This window comes from Scyliorhinus torazame, chromosome 8, assembly GCF_047496885.1.
Source record: "Scyliorhinus torazame isolate Kashiwa2021f chromosome 8, sScyTor2.1, whole genome shotgun sequence".
In the NCBI taxonomy this organism is placed as follows: domain Eukaryota; kingdom Metazoa; phylum Chordata; class Chondrichthyes; order Carcharhiniformes; family Scyliorhinidae; genus Scyliorhinus; species Scyliorhinus torazame.
The window spans coordinates 52637779-52661151 of NC_092714.1; the positions used below are offsets into that span (position 1 = coordinate 52637779).

The 23373-nt window shown below is 48.1% G+C and overlaps 1 protein-coding gene across 1 annotated transcript in view; it reads left to right on the plus strand.

Annotated features, from left to right (window-relative positions):
• LOC140428854 (zona pellucida-like domain-containing protein 1) overlaps positions 1–10364 on the plus strand; it is a 132575-nt gene extending 122211 nt beyond the window's left edge. The window contains exon 15 of the mRNA XM_072515507.1: positions 9613–10364. Within this exon, the coding sequence (XP_072371608.1) occupies positions 9613–9746 (134 nt within the window). The 3' untranslated portion in view covers positions 9747–10364. The remainder of the gene's footprint in view (positions 1–9612) is intronic.
• The last annotated feature ends 13009 nt before the right edge of the window (positions 10365–23373 follow it).

Genomic DNA, 23373 nt, shown 5'->3' on the forward strand with positions numbered 1-23373 from the left:
CGCGGTGGTCGGGACCCAGAGCGGCTGCGCCTGCGGGTCGTACATGGCGTGCTGGGGGGGGTTGGGGCGCGTAAACTGCTTGCAGGGCTCCCTGTGCTCCCGGGACAGCGGCGACCTCGCGGGACCGGCACACAACCGCATAATGGCCCTTTTTCCCGCAGCTTTTGCAGATAGCTGCGCGGGCCGGGCAGCGCTGTCGGGGGTGTTTCGCCTGGCCGCAGAAATAACAGCGGGCGCCCCCGGTGCGACTCGGCGTTTGGACCGCGCAAGCCTGTGGGGTGTCCGGGGGGGTGTAGGGGATTTGCCGCGACAGGTACGTACGGGGCCCAATGGGTCGCCGCGCGGTCGGGGCCGTAGGCGCGGGTATTACGCGCGGCCACGTCTAGGGAGGCTGCTAGGGCCCGTGCCTCTGAGAGTCCTAGCGACTCTTTTTCTAGAAGTCTTTGGCGGATTTGGGAGGATTGCATACCTGCCACAAAAGCATCGCGCATTAACATGTCCGTGTGTTCGTTTGCGTTCACCGACGGGCAGCTGCAGGCTCGTCCCAAAATCAGCAGCGCGGCGTAGAATTCGTCCATCGATTCTCCGGGAGCTTGCCGTCTCGTCGCGAGCTGGTAGCGAGCGTAGATTTGGTTGACTGGGCGGACATAGAGACTTTTCAGTGCTGCGAACGCCGTCTGGAAATCCTCCGAGTCTTCGATGAGGGAGAAAATCTCCGTGCTCACCCTCGAGTGAAGGACCTGCAGTTTTTGGTCTTCTGAGACCCGGCCGGTGGTCGTTCTGAGGTAGGCCTCGAAGCAAGTCTGCCAGTGCTTGAAGGCTGCTGCCGCGTTCACTGCGTGGGGGCTGATCCTCAGGCATTCCGGAATGATCCTGAGCTCCATAGTCCTTTTTAGGCACGCTTAATAAATTGTAGCGCACAAAGACTCCGTGAGACGAATAGAGTGAAGTCGATGAGGCTTTATTAAGCGTGTCTGTTCCCCCGCAGCTCGATAGTAAACTGGCCTGCGGGGGAAGACTCCGGCTTCTTATACTCCGCCTTCAGGGCGGAGCTAGAGGTCAACGGCCAACCAGGACCCGGGATCTGTCAGCCAATGACATTAGGGCTTCCAGTCCCACATGACCCCCAATACATACTGCCACAATTAGGAACAACATATGGGGTGGGATTCTCTGGCTTCGCCCATCCGGCGAAGGGAGAATCCCGCCCAAGGTCAATGGACTTCTCCATTACCCATGTCTCACCCGTGGCGTTCGTGTGGCAGGCGGGGTGGAGGAATCCACCCCATGATATTTACTTATGGTTTCAACGTCAGTTGACCTTGGTTAAAAGGTTTGATTTGATTTGATTTGATTTATTATTGTCACATGTATCAGTATACAGTGAAAAGTATTGTTTCTTGCATGCTGTGCAAACAATGCATGCTGTACATAGGGAAGGAAGGAGAGACTGCAGAATATAATGTTACAGTTATATGTGTATACGTATACAGCTAGGTGTCGAGAAAAGATCAACTTAATACGAGGTAGGTCCATTCAAAAGTCTGATGGCAGTAGGGAAGAAGCTGTTCTTGAGTCGGTTGGTACGTGACCTCAAACTTTGGTATCTTTTTTCCTGACGGAAGAAGGTGGAAGAGAGTATGTCCGGGTGTGTGGGGTCCTTAATTATGCTGGCTGGCAGCGGGAATTATAGATAGAGTCAATGGATTGGAGGCTGGTTTGCGTGACGGACTGGGCTACATTCACGACCTTTTGTAGTTTCCTGCGGTCTTCAGCAGAGCAGGCTCCATACCAAGCTGTGATACAACCAGAAAGAATGCTTTCTATGGTGCATCTGTAGAAGTTGGTGAGGGTCGTAGCTGACATGCCAAATATTCTTCGTCTTCTAAGAAAGTTGGTCGTTGGTGGGCTTTCTTAACTATAGTGTCGGCATGGGGGGACCAGGACAGGCTGTTGGTGATCTGTACACCTAAAAACTTGAAGCCCTCGACACTTTCTACTTTGTTCCCATTGATGTAGACAGGGCATGTTCTCCACTACGCTTCCTGAAGTCGATGACAATCTCCTTTGTTTTGTTGACATTGAGGGAGAGATTATTGACGTCGCACCAGTTCACCAGATTCTCTATCTCATTCCTGTACTCTGTCTCGTCATTGTTTGAAATCCGGCCCACTACGGTGGTGTCATCAGCAAATTTGAAAATCGAGTTGGAGGGGAATTTGGCCACACTGTCATAGGTGTATAAGGAGTATAGTAGGGGCTGAGGACACAGCCTTTTGGGGCACCGGTGTTGAGGATGATCGTGGAGGAGGTGTTGTTGCCTATCCTTACTGATTGTGGCCTGTGGGTTAGAAAGTTCAGGATCCAGTCGCAGAGGGAGGAGCCGATGACAAGGCCATGGAGTTTGGAGATGAGTTTCGTAGGGATGATGGTGTTGAAGGCTGAGCTGTAGTCGATAAATAGGAGTCTGGCATAGGCGTCTTTGTTATCTGGGTGTTCCAGGGTAGAGTGCAGGGCCATGAAGATGGCGTCTGCTGTGGACCTGTTGCAGATGTAGGCGAACTGTAATGGATCAAGGCAATCCGGGAGGCTGGAGTTGATTTGTGCCATGACTAACCTTTCGAAGCACTTCATAATGATGGATGTCAGAGCCACTGGACGATAGTCATTAAGGCATGCTGCTTGACTTTTTTTTGGTACAGGGATGATGGTCGTCTTCTTGAAGCAGATAGGGACCTCAGATTGTTGGAAAGAGAGGTTGAAGATGTGTGCGAATACCTCCGCCAACTGATCCACCACCTGAGTGCTCGTCCGGGTATCCCATCCGGGCCAGTGGCTTTCCATGGGTTGACCTTCGAGAAGGCTGCTCTGACGTCTGCAGTGGTGATCTCAGATACAAGTTCATCCGCGGCTTCTGGGGTGGAGGGCTCGCACTCGCTGACCTCTTGCTCAAAGCGGGCATAGAATGCGTTGACCTCATCAGGGAGGGATGCGTTGGAGCCGGCGATTTTACATGCCTTCATCTTGTAGCCCGTTATGTCTTGCAGACCTTGCCATAGACGGCGGGGATTGGTGTGGCTAGCCTGGGACTCGAGCTTGGTCCGGTACTGAATTTTGGCATCTTTGATGGATTTCTTTAGATTCTTGTAGAGGTCAGGGTCGCCTGACTTGAACGCCTCAGACCTAGACTTCAGCAAGCAGTGGATATCCCTGTTCATCCAGGGTTTCTGGATGGGAAACACGCGGATTTGCTCCTTTGGCACAGTCTTCTACACGCTTACTAATGAAGTCAGTTACTGTAGTGGCGTACTCGTTCAAGCTGGTCGCAGAGTTTTTAAATACTGACCAGTCCACTGACTCTAAGCAGTCCCGTAGGAGATTGTCCGATTCATCAGACCAACAATGCACGACTTTCTTTGACGGATTCTCCCGCTTCAGTTTTTGCTTATAAGCCGGGAGCAGGAGCACAGCCTTGTGGTCAGATTTGCCAAAGTGTGGGTGGGCGATAGAGCGGTAGGCATGTTTGATATTTGTGTAGCAGTGGTCCAGGATGTTTGGGCCTCTGGTGGAACAGGTGACGTGATGGTGGTAACTTGGTAGTACGCTCTTGAGCTTGGCCTGATAAGTCCCCGCCTACAATGAACAGCTCCTCGGGATGTTTCGTTTCAAGGCTATTTGTGGTGGTGAATATTTCGTCCAGTGCGATTTTCACATTCGCATGGGGTGGGATGTGATGTGTTGGGTACTCTGGATCTGTGGAGACTGCGTTTACCTTAGCAGTAACATAGAAAGGCTACCAACACTTGTAATAGTACAACTCTATTTTATTTAACTAAGAGCTGTTAAACACACTTGCACTGTGGGTCGACACTATGTTAGATTGACTGAAGACCTATGTCTAACCTGATTAGCCTATACTGCTAGCACATGGTGGATGTTTGTGCTACTGACTGCGAGCTCTGTCTTTCTCAGAGGCTGCATCCCGAATGAGTGGGAAAACTCGTGCCCTCTGTCTTTATAGTGACCATGCCCTAACTGGTGATTGGCTGCTGTGTTGTGTGTGTTGATTGGTCTTGCAGTGTGTCAGTCAGTGTGTGTCTCTTCACCATCATATACTGATGTGTATATTATGACATCCCCCCTTTTCTAAAAATATGTGTTCGTGGCAATAAATAATGCAGTATGCGAATGTTCCTAACTATGTCTGGCACATGTGAGCATATTTACAGGACTAAGTACAGAAACTCTAAGATATTTACATTGGAAGGTGTCGCGTGCAGATGGACAGTATGTAACACAAAATATAACTAGAACAACAGTATGTACAAACAAGTGAGTTAATCAAACAGGGTAATGAAACAATCAGTTCATGAGTTCAAAGAGTCCATGAATTCAGGCAGTTCATAAATTCAGTCTCTGAGGTGGGCGACGAATTCTGGTTGACCAAAGGAGCATTTGGCCCTGTTGAGGCGGAGGCCATGCTCATGGATTCGTCGGAAGACGCGTTGGAGGCGATCAATGTGCTCCTGTGGGGTGGTAGACCAGACAATTATGTCGTCCACATATACGCGAACCCTTTCGATACCTTCCATCATCTGCTCCATTATTCTGTGGAACACTTCCGATGCAGAGATGATGCCAAACGGCATCCGGTTGTAGCAATTACCGGCCAAATGGGGTGTGAAAGGTGCAGAGCTTCCGACTGGATGCGCGAGTTGAATCTGCCAGAAACCCTTGGATGCGTCTAACTTGGTGAAAAATTTGGCGCGAGCCATCTCACAGGTGAGTTCTTCGCACTTTGGAATGGGATAGTGTTCTCTCATAATATTGCGGTTGAGGTCCTTGGGATCAATACATATGCGTAATTTGCCGGATGGTTTTTTCACGCACACCTTAGAGCTGACTCAGTCAGTCGGTTCTGTAACTTTTGAAATTACGCCCTGGTCCTGGAGGTCCTGCAGCTGCTGCTTGAGGCGGTCCTTGAGGGGTGCTGGTACCCTGTGAGATGCGTGCACCACAGGTGTGGCATTTGGTTTTACAAGATTTTATAAGTGTATGGGAGTGTGCCCATGCCCTCAAATACACCGTCGTATCGGGTGATGATGGCGTTCAGCTGTGTCTGAAAGTCAGCGTCCTGAGATGCGGAAGCATCAGCGGGTGACAGGGAGTGAACCCTTTGGACAAGGTTTAGAAGTTTACACGCCTTAGCACCAAGCAGGGAGGCTTTAGTAGATCCCACTATTTCGAATGGCAGGTTAGCCTTTAATGACCGGTGCGACACTTCAAGCTGACAAGAGCCACTGGCAGCAATGGCATTACCATTATAGTCCAGAAGCTGGCAGGCAGATGGCAGGATGGTAGGCTTGACATGGAGGCTTTCGAGGTCAGACCGCGCAATGAGATTGGCTGAAGCACCGGTGTCCAGGTGGAATTGGATGCGGGATCGGTTGACCGTGAGGGTGGCACACCACTTGTCGTCCGGATCAATGTGGAATATTGGGAGAGACTTGGCTTTTGTCTTCTGGAGCATCTTGTGTGTGGTGAGGTGATGATGCCCACCCGAAATGGTGCTTTAGGGTCCTCGGTGTCAAGGTCCGGAATCAAGTCGGAGTCGGAATCGGTGACATGTGGCTGGATGGTTCGGACATCCGTGTGTGGCTGGTTGGAGCGACGAGAGGTAGTAGGTTGAGCTGACCTGCATAGTGGCCAAGCTTGCCACATTGGAGACAGCATCAGGATTTTGCAGGACATTGCCGCTTTAAGTGGGCGGAGCCACAGCTTGCGGTGAGCTCGAGTCGGCAGCTGGTGGGACCCACGATGCCAACGAGGGTGCCGCGCGGTCGGGGGTGTAGGCCTCCAGATTACGGGAGGCCACCTCTAGTGAATTAGCGAGCTGCCTAGTCTGTGCAAGATCGAGTGTACCCCCTTCCAATAGTCGCTGGCGAACGTACGTAGACTTCATGCCCATGACATAAGCATCTCTGATTAATAGTTCGGTGTGTTGGACTGCCATAACTGCCTGGCAGTCACAGTTCCTACCGAGAATCTGTAGGGCCCGCAAGAAATCGTCCAGAGTCTCTCCTGGGAGTTGCTGTCTCGTGGCCTGGAGGGGCATGGCGTACACTTGATTCACCGACTTAACGTAATGTCCCTTTAGTAGCGTCATCGCTTCTGTGTAGGTGGGCGCATCCCGGATGAGGGGAAAAACTTCAGGGCTCACACGTGAGTAGAGGACTTGGAGCTTCTGTGGGTCCGAGAGTTCTTCAGTGGCTGCTCTGAGGTAGCCTTTGAAGCAGGCTAGCCAGTGGTCGAAGATGGGCGTGGCGTTGGCTGCGTGGTTGCTCAGCTCCAGGCGATCAGGCTTGATTAAAATGTTCATCTTTTAAAATCTTGTGCAATAAATTGATGTACCGTCAATTACCACGAGACGAGAATGGTGAAACAAACGAGGCTTCATTACACAAGATGTTGTGCCTCCTGCAGCCGGAACCAGAATGCAAGCAGCGCAGGAGAGCAGACACTTTTATACGCCGCCTGCTGGGAGGAGCCAGCAGGCGGGGATTTACTGTTGTACCTGCAGTACAGGGGCAATACCGTAATACATGCAATGTTATTAGTGGTGTTTACCACAGGGGAGTGGAGGGCTGCAGCTGCTGCGATGCTGGTCTGGTCATTGGAGAGCAGCAGAGTGGAGGTCCTGGCTTCTGTAGTGTTTTCTAGATCTCTGGGAGCTTATAGAGTGAAGGCCCTGGCTTCTAGGGCGTTTTCCTGGTCTCTGGCAGCTGCTGTAGGGGAATTCCCAGGCCTGGGACTGCAGCTCCGGCAGCTGCTCACACGTGGTAAGCTGGTCCGGGTCGATTTCAGGTCATCAGGTGTCTCCAGTGTCCTAAAGATCGCTAAATGTGTAAGTAATTGAATTAGAACATTGTTAGAGAGTTCAAAAGAGTTAGAGATAGAATGAAGTTTTAGAAGCATAGAACAAGAGTAAAAGATAGAATTAGAGGGTATGCTGGGCACAGCTTGCAAGAAGTCACCATCTTTCTTTCAAAAAACGCAACACATTCCCATTGACATTTGCTAGCATTTAACATTCATTAGAACTTGTCTCAGAATGTTCAACTTATTTCTACATGGGCATTATTCCTCCATTGCGAACATAAAAACCTTGTGAACAATAATTAGAAAAATATGAAACATCAAAAATTTGATTCTATTCAGGATCTGCTTTATATGCCTGAAGATGGAAAGCTGATTTACAGTCAAACATTATTGACAGCTGATATGAATTTGTGCCAATCACAGACATCCTCTTGGGTTCAGTGGTGTCAGTCACTTCCATAAATGATTGGTCTGTGTTACTTTTATGGGCCCACATATGACCAACACTGATCTGTATCTGCACAATAATATAACCCAGGAGCATAACGATAGCATCACTTGTGATCTGAATTGGATATCTACGCCTTTCACATGAACGCTTCTTCAATCTCTTCAAAGACAGATTAAGCAAATACACGATGACATGAGGTTTGATGTTAATCAATATGCTGTTTCCTAGTAACATGAACATAAGACTAATGGATCTTATGAGACTTATATCACTTATATGAAAAAGTGTAACATGTCTTTATTCAATGATACAAAATAAAGAAGATACCATTGTTTCTTCATAACAGTGGAAGATCTTATTTGATTCAAACAGTATTTAGACTCAGGGAATGCTTTGGCTGCTTTTGTTTTTAATTCTCAGAAAGGAACCCTGTCGTCTTGCATCACAACTTGTATTAGGAATCTGTCTGTTCACAACCAAAAATGGATGAAAGGTTTTCCAATATATATTAGTAATAGATATAGGACAGAGGTCAGAGGTAGGTTCTTTACTGGGGCAGCACGGTAGCCTTGTGGATAGCACAATTGCTTCACAGCTCCAGGGTCCCAGGTTCGATTCTGGCTTGGGTCACTGTCTGTGCGGACTCTGCACATCCTCCCCGTGTGTGCGTGGGTTTCCTCCGGGTGCTCCGGTTTCCTCCCACAGTCCAAAGATGTGCGGGTTAGGTGGATTGGCCATGATAAATTGCCCTTAGTGTCCAAAATTGCCCTTAGTGTTGGGTGGGGTTACTGGGTTATGGGGATAGGGTGGCGGTGTTGACCTTGGGTAGGGTGCTCTTTCCAAGAGCCGGTGCAGACTCGATGGGCTGAATGGCCTCCTTCTGCTCTGTAAATTCTATGATTTACGCAAAGAGTAGTGAGGCCGTGGAATGCCCTACCTGCTACAGTAGTGAACTCGCCAACATTGAGGGCATTTAAAAGTTTATTGGATAAACATATGGATGATAATGGCATAGTGTAGGTTAGATGGCTTTTGTTTCGGTGCAACATCGTGGGCCGAAGGGCCTGTACTGCGCTGTATTGTTCTATGTTCTGTGTTCTATGTTCTATATTGGGATAACATGTTTTTTGGCCACTCAGAGAGACAAATGGATTGCTTATTTGATTTTTCGGAAAATAACAAACTAGTTCATGGGCATATTACCCAGCCTTTTTTTAAACTTGTATGGATATATTGTGCTTCTGAAAACCCAAAATTTTAATTTACTTCGATTTCCTTTTTCCATTATATGAAAAATGGTCAAAGACCCATAAACATGAAAGCAACACTTCAATGAATCATCACACTATGAATTCCTGTGAAAGTGCCCAATTGACACCATAGCAGAACAGATTCAAAAATAAGAAAATATATATTTTTGAAAAACAATATCACAATTCTATCAGGGACTGGCATTTCTCTGGGCTTCTATTTTTCTCTCCCCCGACCACCAATCACTGCAACATCTTCCCCCATCTTCCCGACCCCCAACTGCCTCACCAAACAAGGCTGTGGACTCTCGCCACAGCGGTGGCAATACTTTGTTGCCTCATTCAAATATCCATTACACATATGCAAACCAGGCAAACCTAGATAATGAATGTTGGTGAACCACTCAACTTACTGGGCATCACAGTTGAGTCAAATCTTGACCTGTTTTGTTATAGAATCCCTACAGTGCAGGAGGCTGCAATTTGGCCCATCGAGTCTGCACCGACCCTCCGAAAGAGGCCCTACCTAGGCCCACTCCCCCACACTATCCCTGTAAACCCACTTAACCTGCGCATCTTTGGGCACTAAGGGGCAAATTAGCATGGCAATCCATCTAACATTCACATCTTTGGACTGTGGGAGGTAACTGGAGCACCTGGAGGATACCCACACAGACACGGGAAGAACATGCAAACTCTACACAGTCACCCAAGGCCGGAATCAAATTCAGGTCCCTGGCGCTTTGAGGCAACAGTGCCAACCACTGGCCTGCAATGCCACCCATTTGATATCTGCATACCTTTACTGTTCTTACTGCTTGGTAAACTTATTTTTCTCCTGCCCAATGGTCCTGAGATGATGAGCCTGACTGTAGCATACTCATCAAGTTTCTGATTCAACGTTCATTGCTAGATCGTTAAGCTGTTTGATATTGCTAGATCGTTAAGCTGTTTGAGTATTACAAGCATGTAAGACTGTCATATTTCTCACACATTGTATAACATGTTTGTTTGTTTTCCCTTCATACTTAGCTGCTCATCAAGCTATTGGAGTATACACTGGATTGGGAGTTGGTTTGGGAATCCTCGCAGTCATCTGTATTGCCATGATCACAGGTGCTGTACTGGTCTACCGAAAATTCCAGAAAAAAAGCAACTTGCCTTAGGTTCGAAAACCCATGAAGGAGAAAAAAATTAAACAATTTCCCTTCACTGAAGACTTTGTTCAAGATTCAAGCTTCTAATAGTGTTTTCTAAAGCAGATATGTTGGTCCTGTTTTATATTTACCAGCAAGACAAGCAATATATTCTAGTGTATAGCAATACAGACGTTTTTAATATCACTAGTAATGAAAAACATTCCTTTTATTGTTCATTTTCACTGCACCTATGCTGGGATTGTGTTGTGACATATTGACAAAGAGAGCATTTGCATATAACTAGCTTAAGTGAACAGAATGCAGTAATTAAATTTGCTTCAGGTAAAGGTATTCAGCACAATGCCACAAAATATTGGTTCAAAATTATTCTTGAATGATTCTGTAATTTAAATATTTTGTTCAAATATGGATGGTCAATCGGGTTGCTTAAATTACTGCTTCTCAAAGTTACAATTTCTTAGCCACATCTATTGTTACTGAACATTGTCTTTTTGGCATAACTTGTAAACAGGAGCAGATGCAGAGCAATGTTGTGCTGTAAATGAGTAAAATCGTAAATTTGCGCAAGTATGATTTCCACACAGCTTTAGCTGATATTGTATTAGCATAGAATTAAAAAAATAAAATCAGAACTACTCTGTGGCTGAATGTGTACACATCTCAGTTTGCAATTGAGTCAAATGAACCAGGAAGATTCCAAATTTAAACTCTGGTCTTTTGCTGATTCAGCTGAATTCAGTCTGGGTGTTAGTTGGGCTCACCAGAGTTGACAATAGAAATGCTATGGGGTTTTGACAGAGTGAAGACAGTGAGACAGCCAATATCTAATTGCTATCCTGTGATTCCAGCTGCAAAATCCAGCTACAAAGTTACCCTGAATGTATTTCAGGTGAGGGCCGGATTTGATTCACCATGAAATTAGCCCACCTTGTACAAGAGGAATACCCTGTTTGGTGGTATACCATGAAATCATAGTCCAACTTGATTCATGATCTTCAAAAGAAAGGAAAAGGAGGAAACATTTAATGGGGGAAAAAGATAAAATCAGACCCTTTAACTTTTTGAGGGTGAATGCCTATAAACTGTAATAAATGTATTTAAACTTAGTTGTTGTTCAGCTATTTTCCTGGAAAAGCCATACTTTTGGTGCATTCATAGAGTTCTGAATTAATTTTGTTAATATGGAGCAGGTTTAGAAATCAGTAAGCTCCAGGAATACGTACATAAAAAGCAAGAGGGTAGCCAGGGAAAGGGTGGGCCCACTGAAGGACAGGCGAGGGAATCAATTTGTGGAGCCAGAGGAAATGGGCGAGGTACTAAATGAATACTTTGCATCAGTATTCACCAAAGAGAAGGGATTGGTGGATGTTGAGTCTGGAGAAGGGTGTCTAGATAGCCTGGGTCACATTGAGATCCAAAAAGATGAGGTGTTGGGCATCTTGAAAAATATTAAGGTAGATAAGTCCCCAGGGCCTGATGGGATCTACCCCAGAATACTGAGGGAGGCTGCAGAGGAAATTGCTGAGGCCTTAACAGAAATCTTTGGATCCTCATTGTCTTTAGGCGATGTCCCGGAGGACTGGAGAATAGTCAATGTTGTTCCTTTGTTTAAGAAGGGTAGCAAGGATAATCCAGGGAACTACAGGCCGGTGAGCCTTATGTCAGTGGTAACGTTGCTCTCTTTGGTTGGCTCTAAACATGGCGGTCAATATGGTCGCCTTCCTTAATCCTAATTATGTTTTCTCTAGATTCTCCAGGTATCTTTCGATACCGCCACAAGGTTCAAACCCGAATACTGGTCAAAAGAGCCAATACACCAGTTAGTTAAAGTCAATACTATTTATTTACACACACAGTAATATCTACTCATGCACAAAATACTACATACTAAACTATCATTACTGTTAAAGCCTATACTTAGCTTTGGGCGCCCACTCGGTCAGAGGAACAATGCCCGTTGTTAAGATCTGAGGTTGCTGGGGTCAAAGTGGTAGAGGGGAAACAGCTAAGGTCGTCTGGTAGCGAGCGTTGACCCTGGACTTACTTGTTTCTGGTGCAGCTAGTGGACGGGTCTCTCTGCTGTGAGAGCCAAGTCCAAGAGAGCGATTCTCTCTTGGGGCCTTCTTTTTATACCTGAAGGGGTCTTCGCGCACTTTTGGGCGGGCCTTGAACTTGGCCCCAATTAATTGGACCGCATCTTGATCATCCGCATTGATCCTGACCAATAAAGGGGTGGGTGCCCTGGTGACTGGACGTGTCCTAGTTGGCTGTTGGCCTGCTTTGTTTTCTGCTTTCGGTTTGGGGAACTGGCGCCGCGAGGTCTGGAGCCAGATCAGTTACTTACATATCTCCCTTTGTTCCCAGAGAAGGGCCATCCATATGCTAATGGACCTACAGTTTCAGTCTTGTCTGGGAGCTACGTCTCCAATATGCAGACAGGCTCTGCGCCTGCTTGCTTTCTTAACATCGTCCATTTTTCCCTGAAATCTGCAAATGTCCATTTTGTATTCTGGAAGTGGCCATCCCAGATGGCTACACTCCCTCCTTGTGATCCTCAACGCGAAGCATGAAGGATCAAATAACCGCGCCGTCTTCGTTCTCCTCCCAAGTTGGGCACCTGTAAGCACTTCATAGGCTCTTCACTGCTCTGTCCTATGAATTGCAACTTTAACCTAAATTATTTATAAACATACATCATTACAAATTCTATGGGGCGCTATGACATTCAGGCATGCATTACAAAATAAAAAACTGGAACCTCTAACTATCCTTAACTAAATTATCCTGACTCAAGCAATCAAAAGAATTTACAACATTTTAAACAGTACCAATAGCAGCAACACAGGTCTCTCTGGCTTGGCAGTCAAGCACAGTGTTTTACATTTCTTTTTATTGGAACGAACAAAACACACACCAAAAAAACGGATGCACATTAATTCACTTAAAGGGGTTGGGAGGTTTGTTGAAGTACGAAAATAGGGGATCTGAAGGTGTATATCGGAGTGCAAGTGCGGGTAACCTTCCTCTGCCATTTCCTCAGTCTTAGAGTCGGAACGACACTGCAGAGTATCGCAAGTACGAATAGTGAAATGAAAATCGCTTATTGTCACAAGTAGGCTTCAAATTAAGTTACTGTGAAAAGCCCCTAGTCGCCACATTCCGGCGCCTGTTCGAGGAGGCTGGTACGGGAATTGAACCGTGCTGCTGGCCTGCCTTGGTCTGCTTTAAAAGCCAGCGATTTAGTGTGCTAAACCAGCCCCACAACGTAGGATAGGAAATACGAGGTAATGTATCGGTAACTATCTCGGGGTTTAGTGTATGGCAGGAGTGGGAAATATTTACGGCCTGTGTGGTAGGGGTCAGGGGAGTAGCGTCCGTGTGCAACTGGAGGGATCCCGCTAAGATCCAACTGTAGAGCATGATGGTTGTCTTCATCTTTCCTTCTTTCAGTCTTCTTCTTTTCTTCTTCTGAGGTTCCGAAGTTCTATGGACACAAGCATAATATCTGTTATTATCTTGCTTAAGATCTCGTATGTCTGTCTGTCTGTCCTCTTATTGCCAATTACCCATTATAATCTGTGACTCCCTCATTGTTTTTTTTTAAACCAAATATTTTGGACAAGACATCCGAGAAAAAACTGACACAGTGCGAGCCGTCTCGCAGCCTGTGCGATCTACCATCCCAGTGTTCGAGGATGTAAATAGCATTTGGAAGCAACCTAAGGGTTCCATAAACAAACAAAAAGTTTTGAACTAAAGTGCTGAAATGGGGTGCGTATGGGCGTATGCGGGTAAGAATGGGTGGAATCCCCGGGTAGGACGGTGACCAGTGTCGTGTGTGCTCTACCCGAGCGTAGCTGACTAGAGTGGGGTCCTCAGGTAGGGCGGGGACCAGTGCCGTTTCTCCACTGCCTGAGCGACCGGCAAGAACGGTAAGAATTTGTGGTCGTCGTGGGGGCTGCCTCTTATGATTACCTTCGAATCAGCAGAGTAGCTATGATTGGTTGTCTGCCGACAAACTAATTGCTCTGAATGGTTGTCTGTCGTCAAGCTTGTTCCATTAACTGAGTGGCGTTAAAAGAGTGGTGGCGTGAGGCCATGAAAAACTTTAAATGAACAAACATTAACTCTTCATCGGTTCCTTTTTACCATCATCTGGACACCTCATTGCTCAGTAGCGAACAGAGTCGCAAAGGGATTCGTTTGGTGGGAGTCAGTCTCTATGTCATCATCTTCTCCCGGCTGCCATACTCTTGACTGGAGTAGGTTTGCTAAAGCTGCTTGGGGTGAATTGGGGTCCATCTCATCATTCCGGATGAGCCTGAACGAATTGTCTTGGCGCCAGAATCTTGTGTCGAGGTTGGAGCTGCTAGGTTTTAATCCATAATCGTTGGGCGGTAGGTCTGGGTCAGGGGCTTTAATGTACGTTATCTCGAAGGGGTCGTTGGAATCATGTTCGGAATCGTTGGGTGTGGGGCCTGGTGCAGGAGTGTAATCGCAGCGTGGCGTGCTGGGGCTGTCGCTACTGGTTGAAGGAAGGGAGAGGCGGAGTCGTGCCTCTGGGGTGGAGTCGAAGTCGTGTCTGAGGATGGGCTGGACTGGACTGGTTGGGGGAGGGTAGGAATACGTCGCTCGTGGGCGGGGCGTGCTCATCTGCTGTTGCAAGCGAGATGTGGTGTGCATGGTTGTTCTGCGAGCCATAAGCCTTAAACTGGTTTATGTGAAACCACGCAGACTTGCCATTGGGATATGTGATCTTGTATAGAGGGGCTGACTTTGTCAGAGATGGAGTACGGTCCGGAAAATTTGGGGGAAAGGAATGAACTGTATAGGGATAGCATCATTTGCTGCCCTACTACAAACTCGGTGGCGTGTACCGTTTTATCAAAGCAAGCCTTGCTTTGTTTCTTCCGTGTCCCACGTCTGACCGCTGCTGCGAGCTGGGCTGCCTTTACATTATCAATAATCTGCTGTACTGTTTTTTCATGTGTGAGGGCGGTGACTGTGGGGCTGGCCAAATGCAGTCCTAATAAATAATCTGTCCCTTTCATGGGGCATCTGGTCATGACGGTGATTGAGTCAGAGAGATCGAGGTGTACAGGTTCACAGGTCACTGTAAGGGGCAACACAGGTGGAGAAGGTAGTCAAGAAGGCATACGGCATGCTTGCCTTCATTGGCTGGGGCATTGAGTATAAGAATTGGCAAGTCATGTTGCAGCTGTATACAACCTTAGTTAGGCCACACTTGGAGTAGTGTTCAATTCTGGTTGCCACACTACCAGAAGGATGTGGAGGCTTTAGAGAGGGTGCAGAAGAGATTTACCAGGATGTTGCCTGGTATGGAGAGCATTTGCTATGAGGAGCGGTTGAATAAACTCGGTTTGTTCTCACTGGAACAACGGAGGTTGAGGGGCGACCTGATAGAGGTCTACAAAATTATGAGAGAGTGGATCGTCAGAGGCTTTTCCCCAGGGTAGAGGGGTCAATTACTAGGGGGCATAGGTTTAAGGTGCGAGGGGCAAGGTTTAGAGGAGATGTACAAGGCAAGTTTTTTTACACAGAGGGTAGTGGGTGCCTGGAACTCTCTACCGGAGGAGGTGGTGGAAGCAGGGACGATAGTGACATTTAAGGGACATCTTGACAAGTACATGAATAGGATGGGAATCGAGGGATACGGACCCAGGAAGATTTTAGTTTAGTCAGGCAGCATGGTCGGCACGGGCTTGGAGGGCCGAAGGGCCTGTTCCTGTGCTGTACGTTTCTTTGTTCTTTGTTTTCTCTGCACAATTGTGTGGAATTATGTTGGATCTGTACTGGGCCTGAGATTTGGGTCAAGTTGAGTTGTGTGGTATATATACTTCCCCTTAGAGCTGCAGCTTTTGTTTTTTTTTTATTTTTTTTTTCTTTGTAAGGGCGGGGATGATGAATTTGATTTGAGTTATTGTCACATGTACCAAAGTACAGTGAAAAGTATTTTTCTGCGGCTGAGGGAACGTACACAGTACGTACATAGTGGACAAAAGAATCAGCAAGAGAGAACATTGACAAATGGTACATCGACAAACCGTGACTGGTTACAATGCAGAACAAGGGGCCAAACAAAGCAAATACATGAGCAAGAGCAACATAGAGCATCGTGAATAGTGTTCTTACAGGGAACAAATCAGTCCGAGGGGGAGTCGTTGAGGAGTCTTGTAGCTGTGGGGAAGAAGCTGTTTCTATGTCTGGATTAAGGGTCTTCAGACCTCTGTACCTTCTGCCTGATAGAAGGGTCTGGAAGAAGGCAAAGCCTGGGTGGGAGGGGTTTCTGATAATGCTGTCTGGGAGGTGTATACAGAATTAATGTGGGGGTGGCAAGCTTGTATGATACGTTGGGCCATGATTGGCTCCTGCTGGGAGCAGACAGGTCTGGTGTCCAAAGAGGAGGCCCTGGTGTGTCATTGGTGCCTTTGGTGCAGCTGGAGTTGAGGGAGATATATGTATTAGTGTGTGCGGAAAGACTACCCTGAGCTCTTGTGGTAACATTGAGCAGATACAGCGTGGGAAGGTGTGCACCATTTTACAATGTTCTCATGGCCTCATCCTGTTTCTCCCTTGGTCTCTGGTGGGGCTATAGAGGTATCCAGCTATATCTAATGATTGCATCAAGCCAGTTACAATGTTGTTCTCCTGTCCCCCCTGTATTCATGTATGTTGAGGTTTTTTCTTTGCTTATGTAAATGTTATTATTTTTGTAATTTTGTTGTGTTGTTAAAATGTAAAACCTAGGGGCAGCACGGTGGCGCATTGGTTAGCATGGCTGCCTCACAGCGCCGAGGTCCCATCCCGGCTCTGGGTCAGTGTCCGTGGAGTTCTCCGTATTTGCGGGGTTTTGCCCCCACAACCCAGAGACGTGCAGGGTAGGTGGATTGGCCCCTTAATTGGAAAAAATGAATTGGATACTCTAAATTTTTTTATTTTTTTAAAATGTAAATTCTCAAAACATAGTTAAAAAAAAAAGAAAGCCTGGGTCCCTTGTTGCATTGCCATGCCTGTGTTCAAGCCAATATGGGTTAACTTAACCAGATAATTACATTGTACTTACCTTCAGTCCTCGGTTTTGATCCCATTTGATATTACTACTGGATGGGAAGGTCCCAGAATAGCCTGCCATTAGCACTCTTTCCCCTTGGTTTCTGTGGCTATTAGCACTCTGTTCCCTTGGTTTCTGTGGCTATGATTCATCCGTCATTCTCTCATGCCACAGTATAAATATTTCTCACCTTCAGCTTTGACAGAGGGCCATCTGAACTCGAAACATTAGTTATTTTCTCTCCCTACTGATGCTGCCAGACTTGCTGAGATTTTCCAGCATTTTTTCTTTGGTCCCAGAATAGAACCCTGGTGGGATTCTCCGGTCCACCAGCCACGGCTTCCTACATGGTGCTCCCCCGCCAGCAGCAGGATTCTCTGTTCCCGCAGTGAGCCAAATTTAAGGGGGATGCCATTTACGAGGGATAGGTTTAGGTATTTGGGGATTCGGGTAGCGAGGGAATGGACGGGGTTCCATAAGTGAAACTTAACGAAGCTGCTGGAGGAGGCCAGGGAGGATCTTAAAAGGTGGGATACACTGCAGTTGATGTTGGCAGGGAGGGTCCAAGTGGTGAAATTGAATATTCTGCTGAGATTCGTGTTTATTTTTCAGGCTCTCCCAATCTTAATATCTTTTTTCGGAAATTGGACACAATCATTTCGGTCTTTGTATGTCGGGGAAGGTGCTGAGGGTCAGGCGGACTCTGCTACTAAGGCAGAGGCAGCAGGGGGGTTGGTGTTGCTGAACCTGCTTCATTATTATTTTGCGGCGAATGTGGATAAGGTGCGGCGGTGGTGGGAAGGGTAGTAGAGTGGATTTGGATGGAGGAGGAATCTTGTAAGGGGTCTAGTTTGAGGGCTAAGGTGACCGCAGCATTGCCAATGGCTCCAAGTAGTCCACAGTGGTGCAGTCCACGGTGAAGGTATGTAATCAGTTGAGGAAGCATTTTAGGGTGGAAGGGATGTCGGTGTTAATGCTGCAGTGTGAGAATCATGGTTTTTAGCCGGTGAGGGGGGGGGGGGGGGCTGGATAGTGTATACAGGAGGTGGAGGGATGTGGGGCTGGCCAAGGTGTGGGATCTGTATTTGGAGGAAGGGTTCACCAGTCTGGAGGAGCTCGGGGAGAGGGTCGAACATCCGAGGGGGAGTGAGCTCAGGTATCTGCAGGTTAGAGAGACTTTATGCAAAAGGACTGGATGGGGTTCCCGGGATACACCCTGCTGGAGCAACTGCTGCTTCCAGATCTGGAAGGGGAGAGAAGAATTGGGGCTATATACAAGTGGCTGGGGGGGCAAGAAGGTGAGCGGGTGGTGAAGATCAAGGAGAAATGGGAAGGGGATTTGGAAGGGAAGATCAATTGCGGTGTATCTCGTGAGGCACTGCGAAGGGTAAACGGGACCTCCTCCTGTGCAAGGTACAGGATTTAAGGTGGTGCACAGGGTGCATATGGCTCGGGCGAGAATGAGTGGGTTCTTCCAGGGGGGGGTAGCAGATGAGTGTGAGAGGTTTGGGGGGCCAGCGAATAACGCGCACATTTTTGGGGTTGCGAAAAATTTGGAAGATGCTGGGCGGGAGTGTTCACGGTCTTCGCCAGGATAGTGGAGGAGGTAGACCCGGATCCTTTAGTGGCGATATTTGGGGTTTCAGAGAAGCCGGAGCTCATGGAGAGGAGGAAGGCTGATGTCGTGGCCTTCACCTCTCTGATTGCACGGCGGCAAATTTTACTGAAGTGGCGGTTGGCATCGCCTGTAGTGGCTTGGTTCGGTGACCTGTGCGACTTCCTGCAGTTGGAGAAGATAAAATATGAGTTGAGGGACTCTGCAGTGGGGTTTGAGAAAAGGTGGGGGGTGTTTGTGATCATGTTTGAGGAGCTGTTCATCACAGGGGGGGGGGGGGGGGGTGAAAAGGGGGAAAATATGTACAGACTGTACAGTTGATTGCTGGGAAGTATGTTTTCCAAGGTGTTTATGTGTTGTAACCTGTTTTCATACACATTTGTAATAAAATACATTTAAAAAGAAAACAAATGTATGTAGATTTTAAGCACGACACAGGTGTCATGATACCCTGGGCTAGTGCACGGTCAATTCCACCAGCCTCTCTATTCCTGACTCATTATCCTATAGTAGCATTGTCCCCCCACCCCAAGGTCGCTGGCATCCATGGCCATTTTAAAGGGTTTGAAAAAATCAGGGGTGGGGTGGCCAACACTGGTTTGTTTACTAATATGGCACTAAATTTCTCAAAACCTGTTTGGCATTCTGCAGACCATACCATTTTTCCTTGTTTCTGTTTTATTGGGTTGGAGTCACCCACATCAACATCACGTTCAGTTAATGTAGTGCAACCTGGAGTGTCCCTACAAATCTTCTTATGCTTTTACTGTAGCCTTATGAGATCTTTTCATTGCTCTTCTTCTAAGTATGCAAACTCAGTATCTAACCGTTCAAGTATTGCCGTATTTGATAGTTGTACTACAGGAGGGTCGCTCTGTGAACTGTCCCAGGATGTTGTGACAATATTAACATCTCACAGCACAGCATTCCTTCAGCACTGGAGTGTCCGCCTTGATTTTTGTGCTCAGAACCTAGAGACGGGCTTAAACCCACAACCTTCTGACTCAGAGGCAAGACTGCTATCAATTGAGCTACAGCTCACAGATCATAGAATTTACAGTGCAAAAGGAGGCCATTCGGCCCATTGAGTCTGCACCGGCCCTTGGAAACAGCACCCTACTTTTGAAATTTTTTTTTTTTAATGAATTGAGAGTACCCAATTCATTTTTTTCCAATTATGGGGCAATTTAGTGTGGCCAATCCACCTACCCTGCACATTTTTGGGTTGTGGGGCGAAACCCACACAAACACGGGGAGAATGTGCAAACTCCACACGGACGGTGACCCAGAACCGAGATCGAACCTGGCGCCTCGGCGCTGTGAGGCTGCAGTGCTAACCACTTGCACCACCGTGCGGCCCAGACAGCACCCTACTTAAGCCCATGCCTCCACCCTATCCCCGTAACCCAATAACACCACCTAATCTCTTTGACACTAAGGGGATTGGTTTATTGTCACGTGTACCGAGGCACAGTGAAAAGTATTTTTCTGCACGCAGCTCAACAGATCATTAAGTACATGAAAATAAAATAAAATAAAAAGAAAATACATAATAGGGCAACACAAGGTACACAATGTAAATACAGTGAAGCAGACAGGGGTGTAGTGTTAATCAGGTCAGTTCATAAGAAGATCGTTTATGAGTCTGGTAACAGCGGGGAAGAAGCTGTTTTTGAGTCTGTTCATGCGTGTTCTCAGATCATGCGTGTTCTCAGACTTTTGTATCTCCTGTAGGATGGAAGAAATTGGAAGAGTGAGTAAGCCAGATGGGACGGGTCTTTGATTATGCTGCCCGCTTTCCCTAGGCAGCGGAAGGTGTTGATGGAGTCTGTGGTGAACATATTGCTACTATAATTCACCACTGTATTGTATTGTATTATGTTGATGCCCTTGTGGGCTCCGCCTGTGGCTCCGCCCCCTCAGGGATGGTATATAAATCTGCAGCCTGTAGTCGCCACTCAGTACAGAGCAGGCACAGATCTAGCTTATTAAAACCACTGTTCACTTCTACTAATCGTCTCATGTGAATTGATGGTTGCACCAATTTAATAAGCTAAGATATCGCAATGGAAACCGCCCTCAAACCTGATCGACTGAAACTCGACCCACTGGCAGCTGAAGCCAAAGGAATCTTTTCACACTGGCTCCGCTGCTTTGAGGCCTATCCCGCCGCCTCCTCCTCGCCCGCTGTCACCGAGGCACAGAAGCTGAGTCTCCTCCATGCCAGGTGAGCCACAGAATCTCTGTACTAATCGAATACGCGACCACGTACACAGACGCGGTCGCGATCCTGAAAATACATTACGTGAGGCCGGTGAACGAAGTGTTCGCGCGGGAACTCCTCACCACACGTTGTCAACGCCCCGGAGAATCGCTGGAGGAATATCTATGCGACCTGAGGGTACTCGCTCGAAACTAACTACAAGGACGTCATGGCCTCGCAGCACATGGAACTCACCATCCGGGACACCTATGTGGCTGTAGTCCGGTCCAACTATGTCAGACAGCGCCTGCTCGAAAAGGGCGCCCTCGACCTAGAAAAGACAGTAAAACTATCCACCTCGTTAGAGGTAGCCTTCCAGAGCCTAAATGCTTTCCCCTCCGACCACGCGATTTCATCGTGGGTGCCGGAGGCACTGCCATGACCCGACCCGAGGGTGTCCCAGTCCTGTGCCGCGCGGCTGCCCGCCCAACCCGGGGGGGGGGTGGCCGCCTTGCTCTTTCTGCGGTAAGAACCAGCACCCCAGGTATCATTGCCCAGCGCGGAGCGCGACGTGCAGTGACTGTGGCAAGAAAGGACATTTTGCCAAAGTCTGCTTGGCCCGACCCAAGGTTCCAAAATCGCAGGCCCGACTCACAGGCCCGCAGAGTGGCTGCGTGCCTGCCGGTACCGCCCCCTTCTGACGCGTCATCTGCCTCGTGCTATCCGTGGGAGCCGCCATCTTTAACTCTACCCGACACGTGCAACTCATGGGGGGCCGCCATCTTGGCCGCCATCTTCGACGCCGCCTGACACATGCGACCGATGGGGGCCGCTATCTTCAACACCGCCCTACACATGCGATCGACGGGGCCATCTTGGCCGCCATCATGGGACCACCCCGCTACCACCGACCACGCCGGCTACCCGCAGCTTGGCGCTGTCACTCTCGACCAGTCATGGCCCAAGCACCTCAAGAACTCCATGATGACCATCTGGGTCAATGGGCACGATACGCCCTGTCTGTTTGACTCTGGGAGCACGGAGAGCTTCATCCATCCGGACACGGTAAGGCGCTGTTCCCTTCAGATTTTCCACGCATCCCAAACAATCTCCCTTGCTTCCGGATCACATTCAGTGCAGATCCGGGGGTACTGTGTCGCGAACCTCGCGATACAGGGAGCCCAGTACGCCAATTTGAAACACTATGTTCTCCCCCATCTCTGCGCTCCTCTCTTGTTAGGACTGGATTTCCAGTGCAACCTTAGAAGCCTGACCCTGAAGTTCGGCGGACCCCTACCCCCTCTCACCGCATGTAGCCTCACGACCCTTAAGGTCGCCCCTCCCTCGCTCTTAGCGAACCTCACCACCGACTGTAAACCCGTCGCCACCAGGAGCAGGCGGTACAGTGCCCAGGACAGGACATTTATCAAGTCGGAGGTCCAGCGGCTCTTGAGGGAGGGGATCATTGAAAGTCGAGGTTGCAGTTGCAGAGTGAGGAGCCAAGTCCTAGGTTTTCAAGCTTTGATATGAGCTTGGCTGGGATTATGGTGTTGATGGTGAAGCTGTAGTCAATAAATAGGAGTCTGATGTAGGAGTCCTTGCTGTCGAGAATTTCTAGATATGAGCGTAGGGCCAGGGTGATGGCATCTGCTGTGGACCGGTTGCGGCGCTATGCGAATTGCAGTGGATCAAGGCGTCCTGGGAGTTTTGAGTTGGTGCACTTCATGGCCAACCTCTCAAAGCACTTCATTATGACTGATGTCAGGGCCACCGGACGGTAGTCATTGAGGCACATTGCCTGGTTCTTCTCTGGCCGGTTACCGGTATGATGGTGGTCTTCTTGAAGCAGGTGGGGACTTCGGAGCAGAGCAGGGACAGGTTAAAGATATCTGCGAACACATCTGCCAGCTGGTCCGTGCAAGCTCTGACTGCTCGACCAGGGATCCCCTCCGGGCCCGTCGCCTTCCGAGGGTTCACTTTCAGGAAAGCTGATTTGACTTCGGAAGCTGTGATGGTGGGTATGGGTGTGTCATGGGCTGCTGGGGCACTCAACAGTGGATCACTGGTTTCCTGCTCGAACCGAGCATAGAATGCATTGAGTTCATCGGGGAGAGGTGCACTGCTGCTGGGCAATTTAGCATGCCAAATCCACCTGCCCTACACATCTTTGGACTGTGGGAAGAAACTGGAGCATCCAGAAGAAACCCACGCAGACATGGAGGAAGTGCAAACTCCACACAGACAGTCGCCCAAGGTCGGAAACGGACCCGGGTCCCTGGCGCTGTGAGGCCACTGTACCACCTTGCTGCTATTTGTATTCTATGGATCAATGCTGCCACAAAAAGTCATACAGACATGAAACACTAACTTTGTTTCTCTCTCCACAGGTGATGCCAGACTGCTGGGTTTCCCCAACATTTTTTGGTTTATTTCAGATTTTCAGCATATGCAGTACTTTGCTTTTCTTGGGAAGGCAGTGGCATAATGGTATTGTCACAGGACGAGCAATTCAAAGATCCAGCGTATTGTTCTGGGGACCCGGGTTCGAATCCCACCATGGGTGGTGATGATGTTTGAATTCAATAAAAATCTGGAATTAAAAGTCTAACAATTGATTTGTTATGCTCTAGGTGTAGCATAAGCGGCTTCCTTGTGGTGCACTTGACAAAGGTTCAGACATGGAGATAACTTCAACACGTTGATTAAACTATTTACATTTCTATTACTTGGGTTCGACACTACT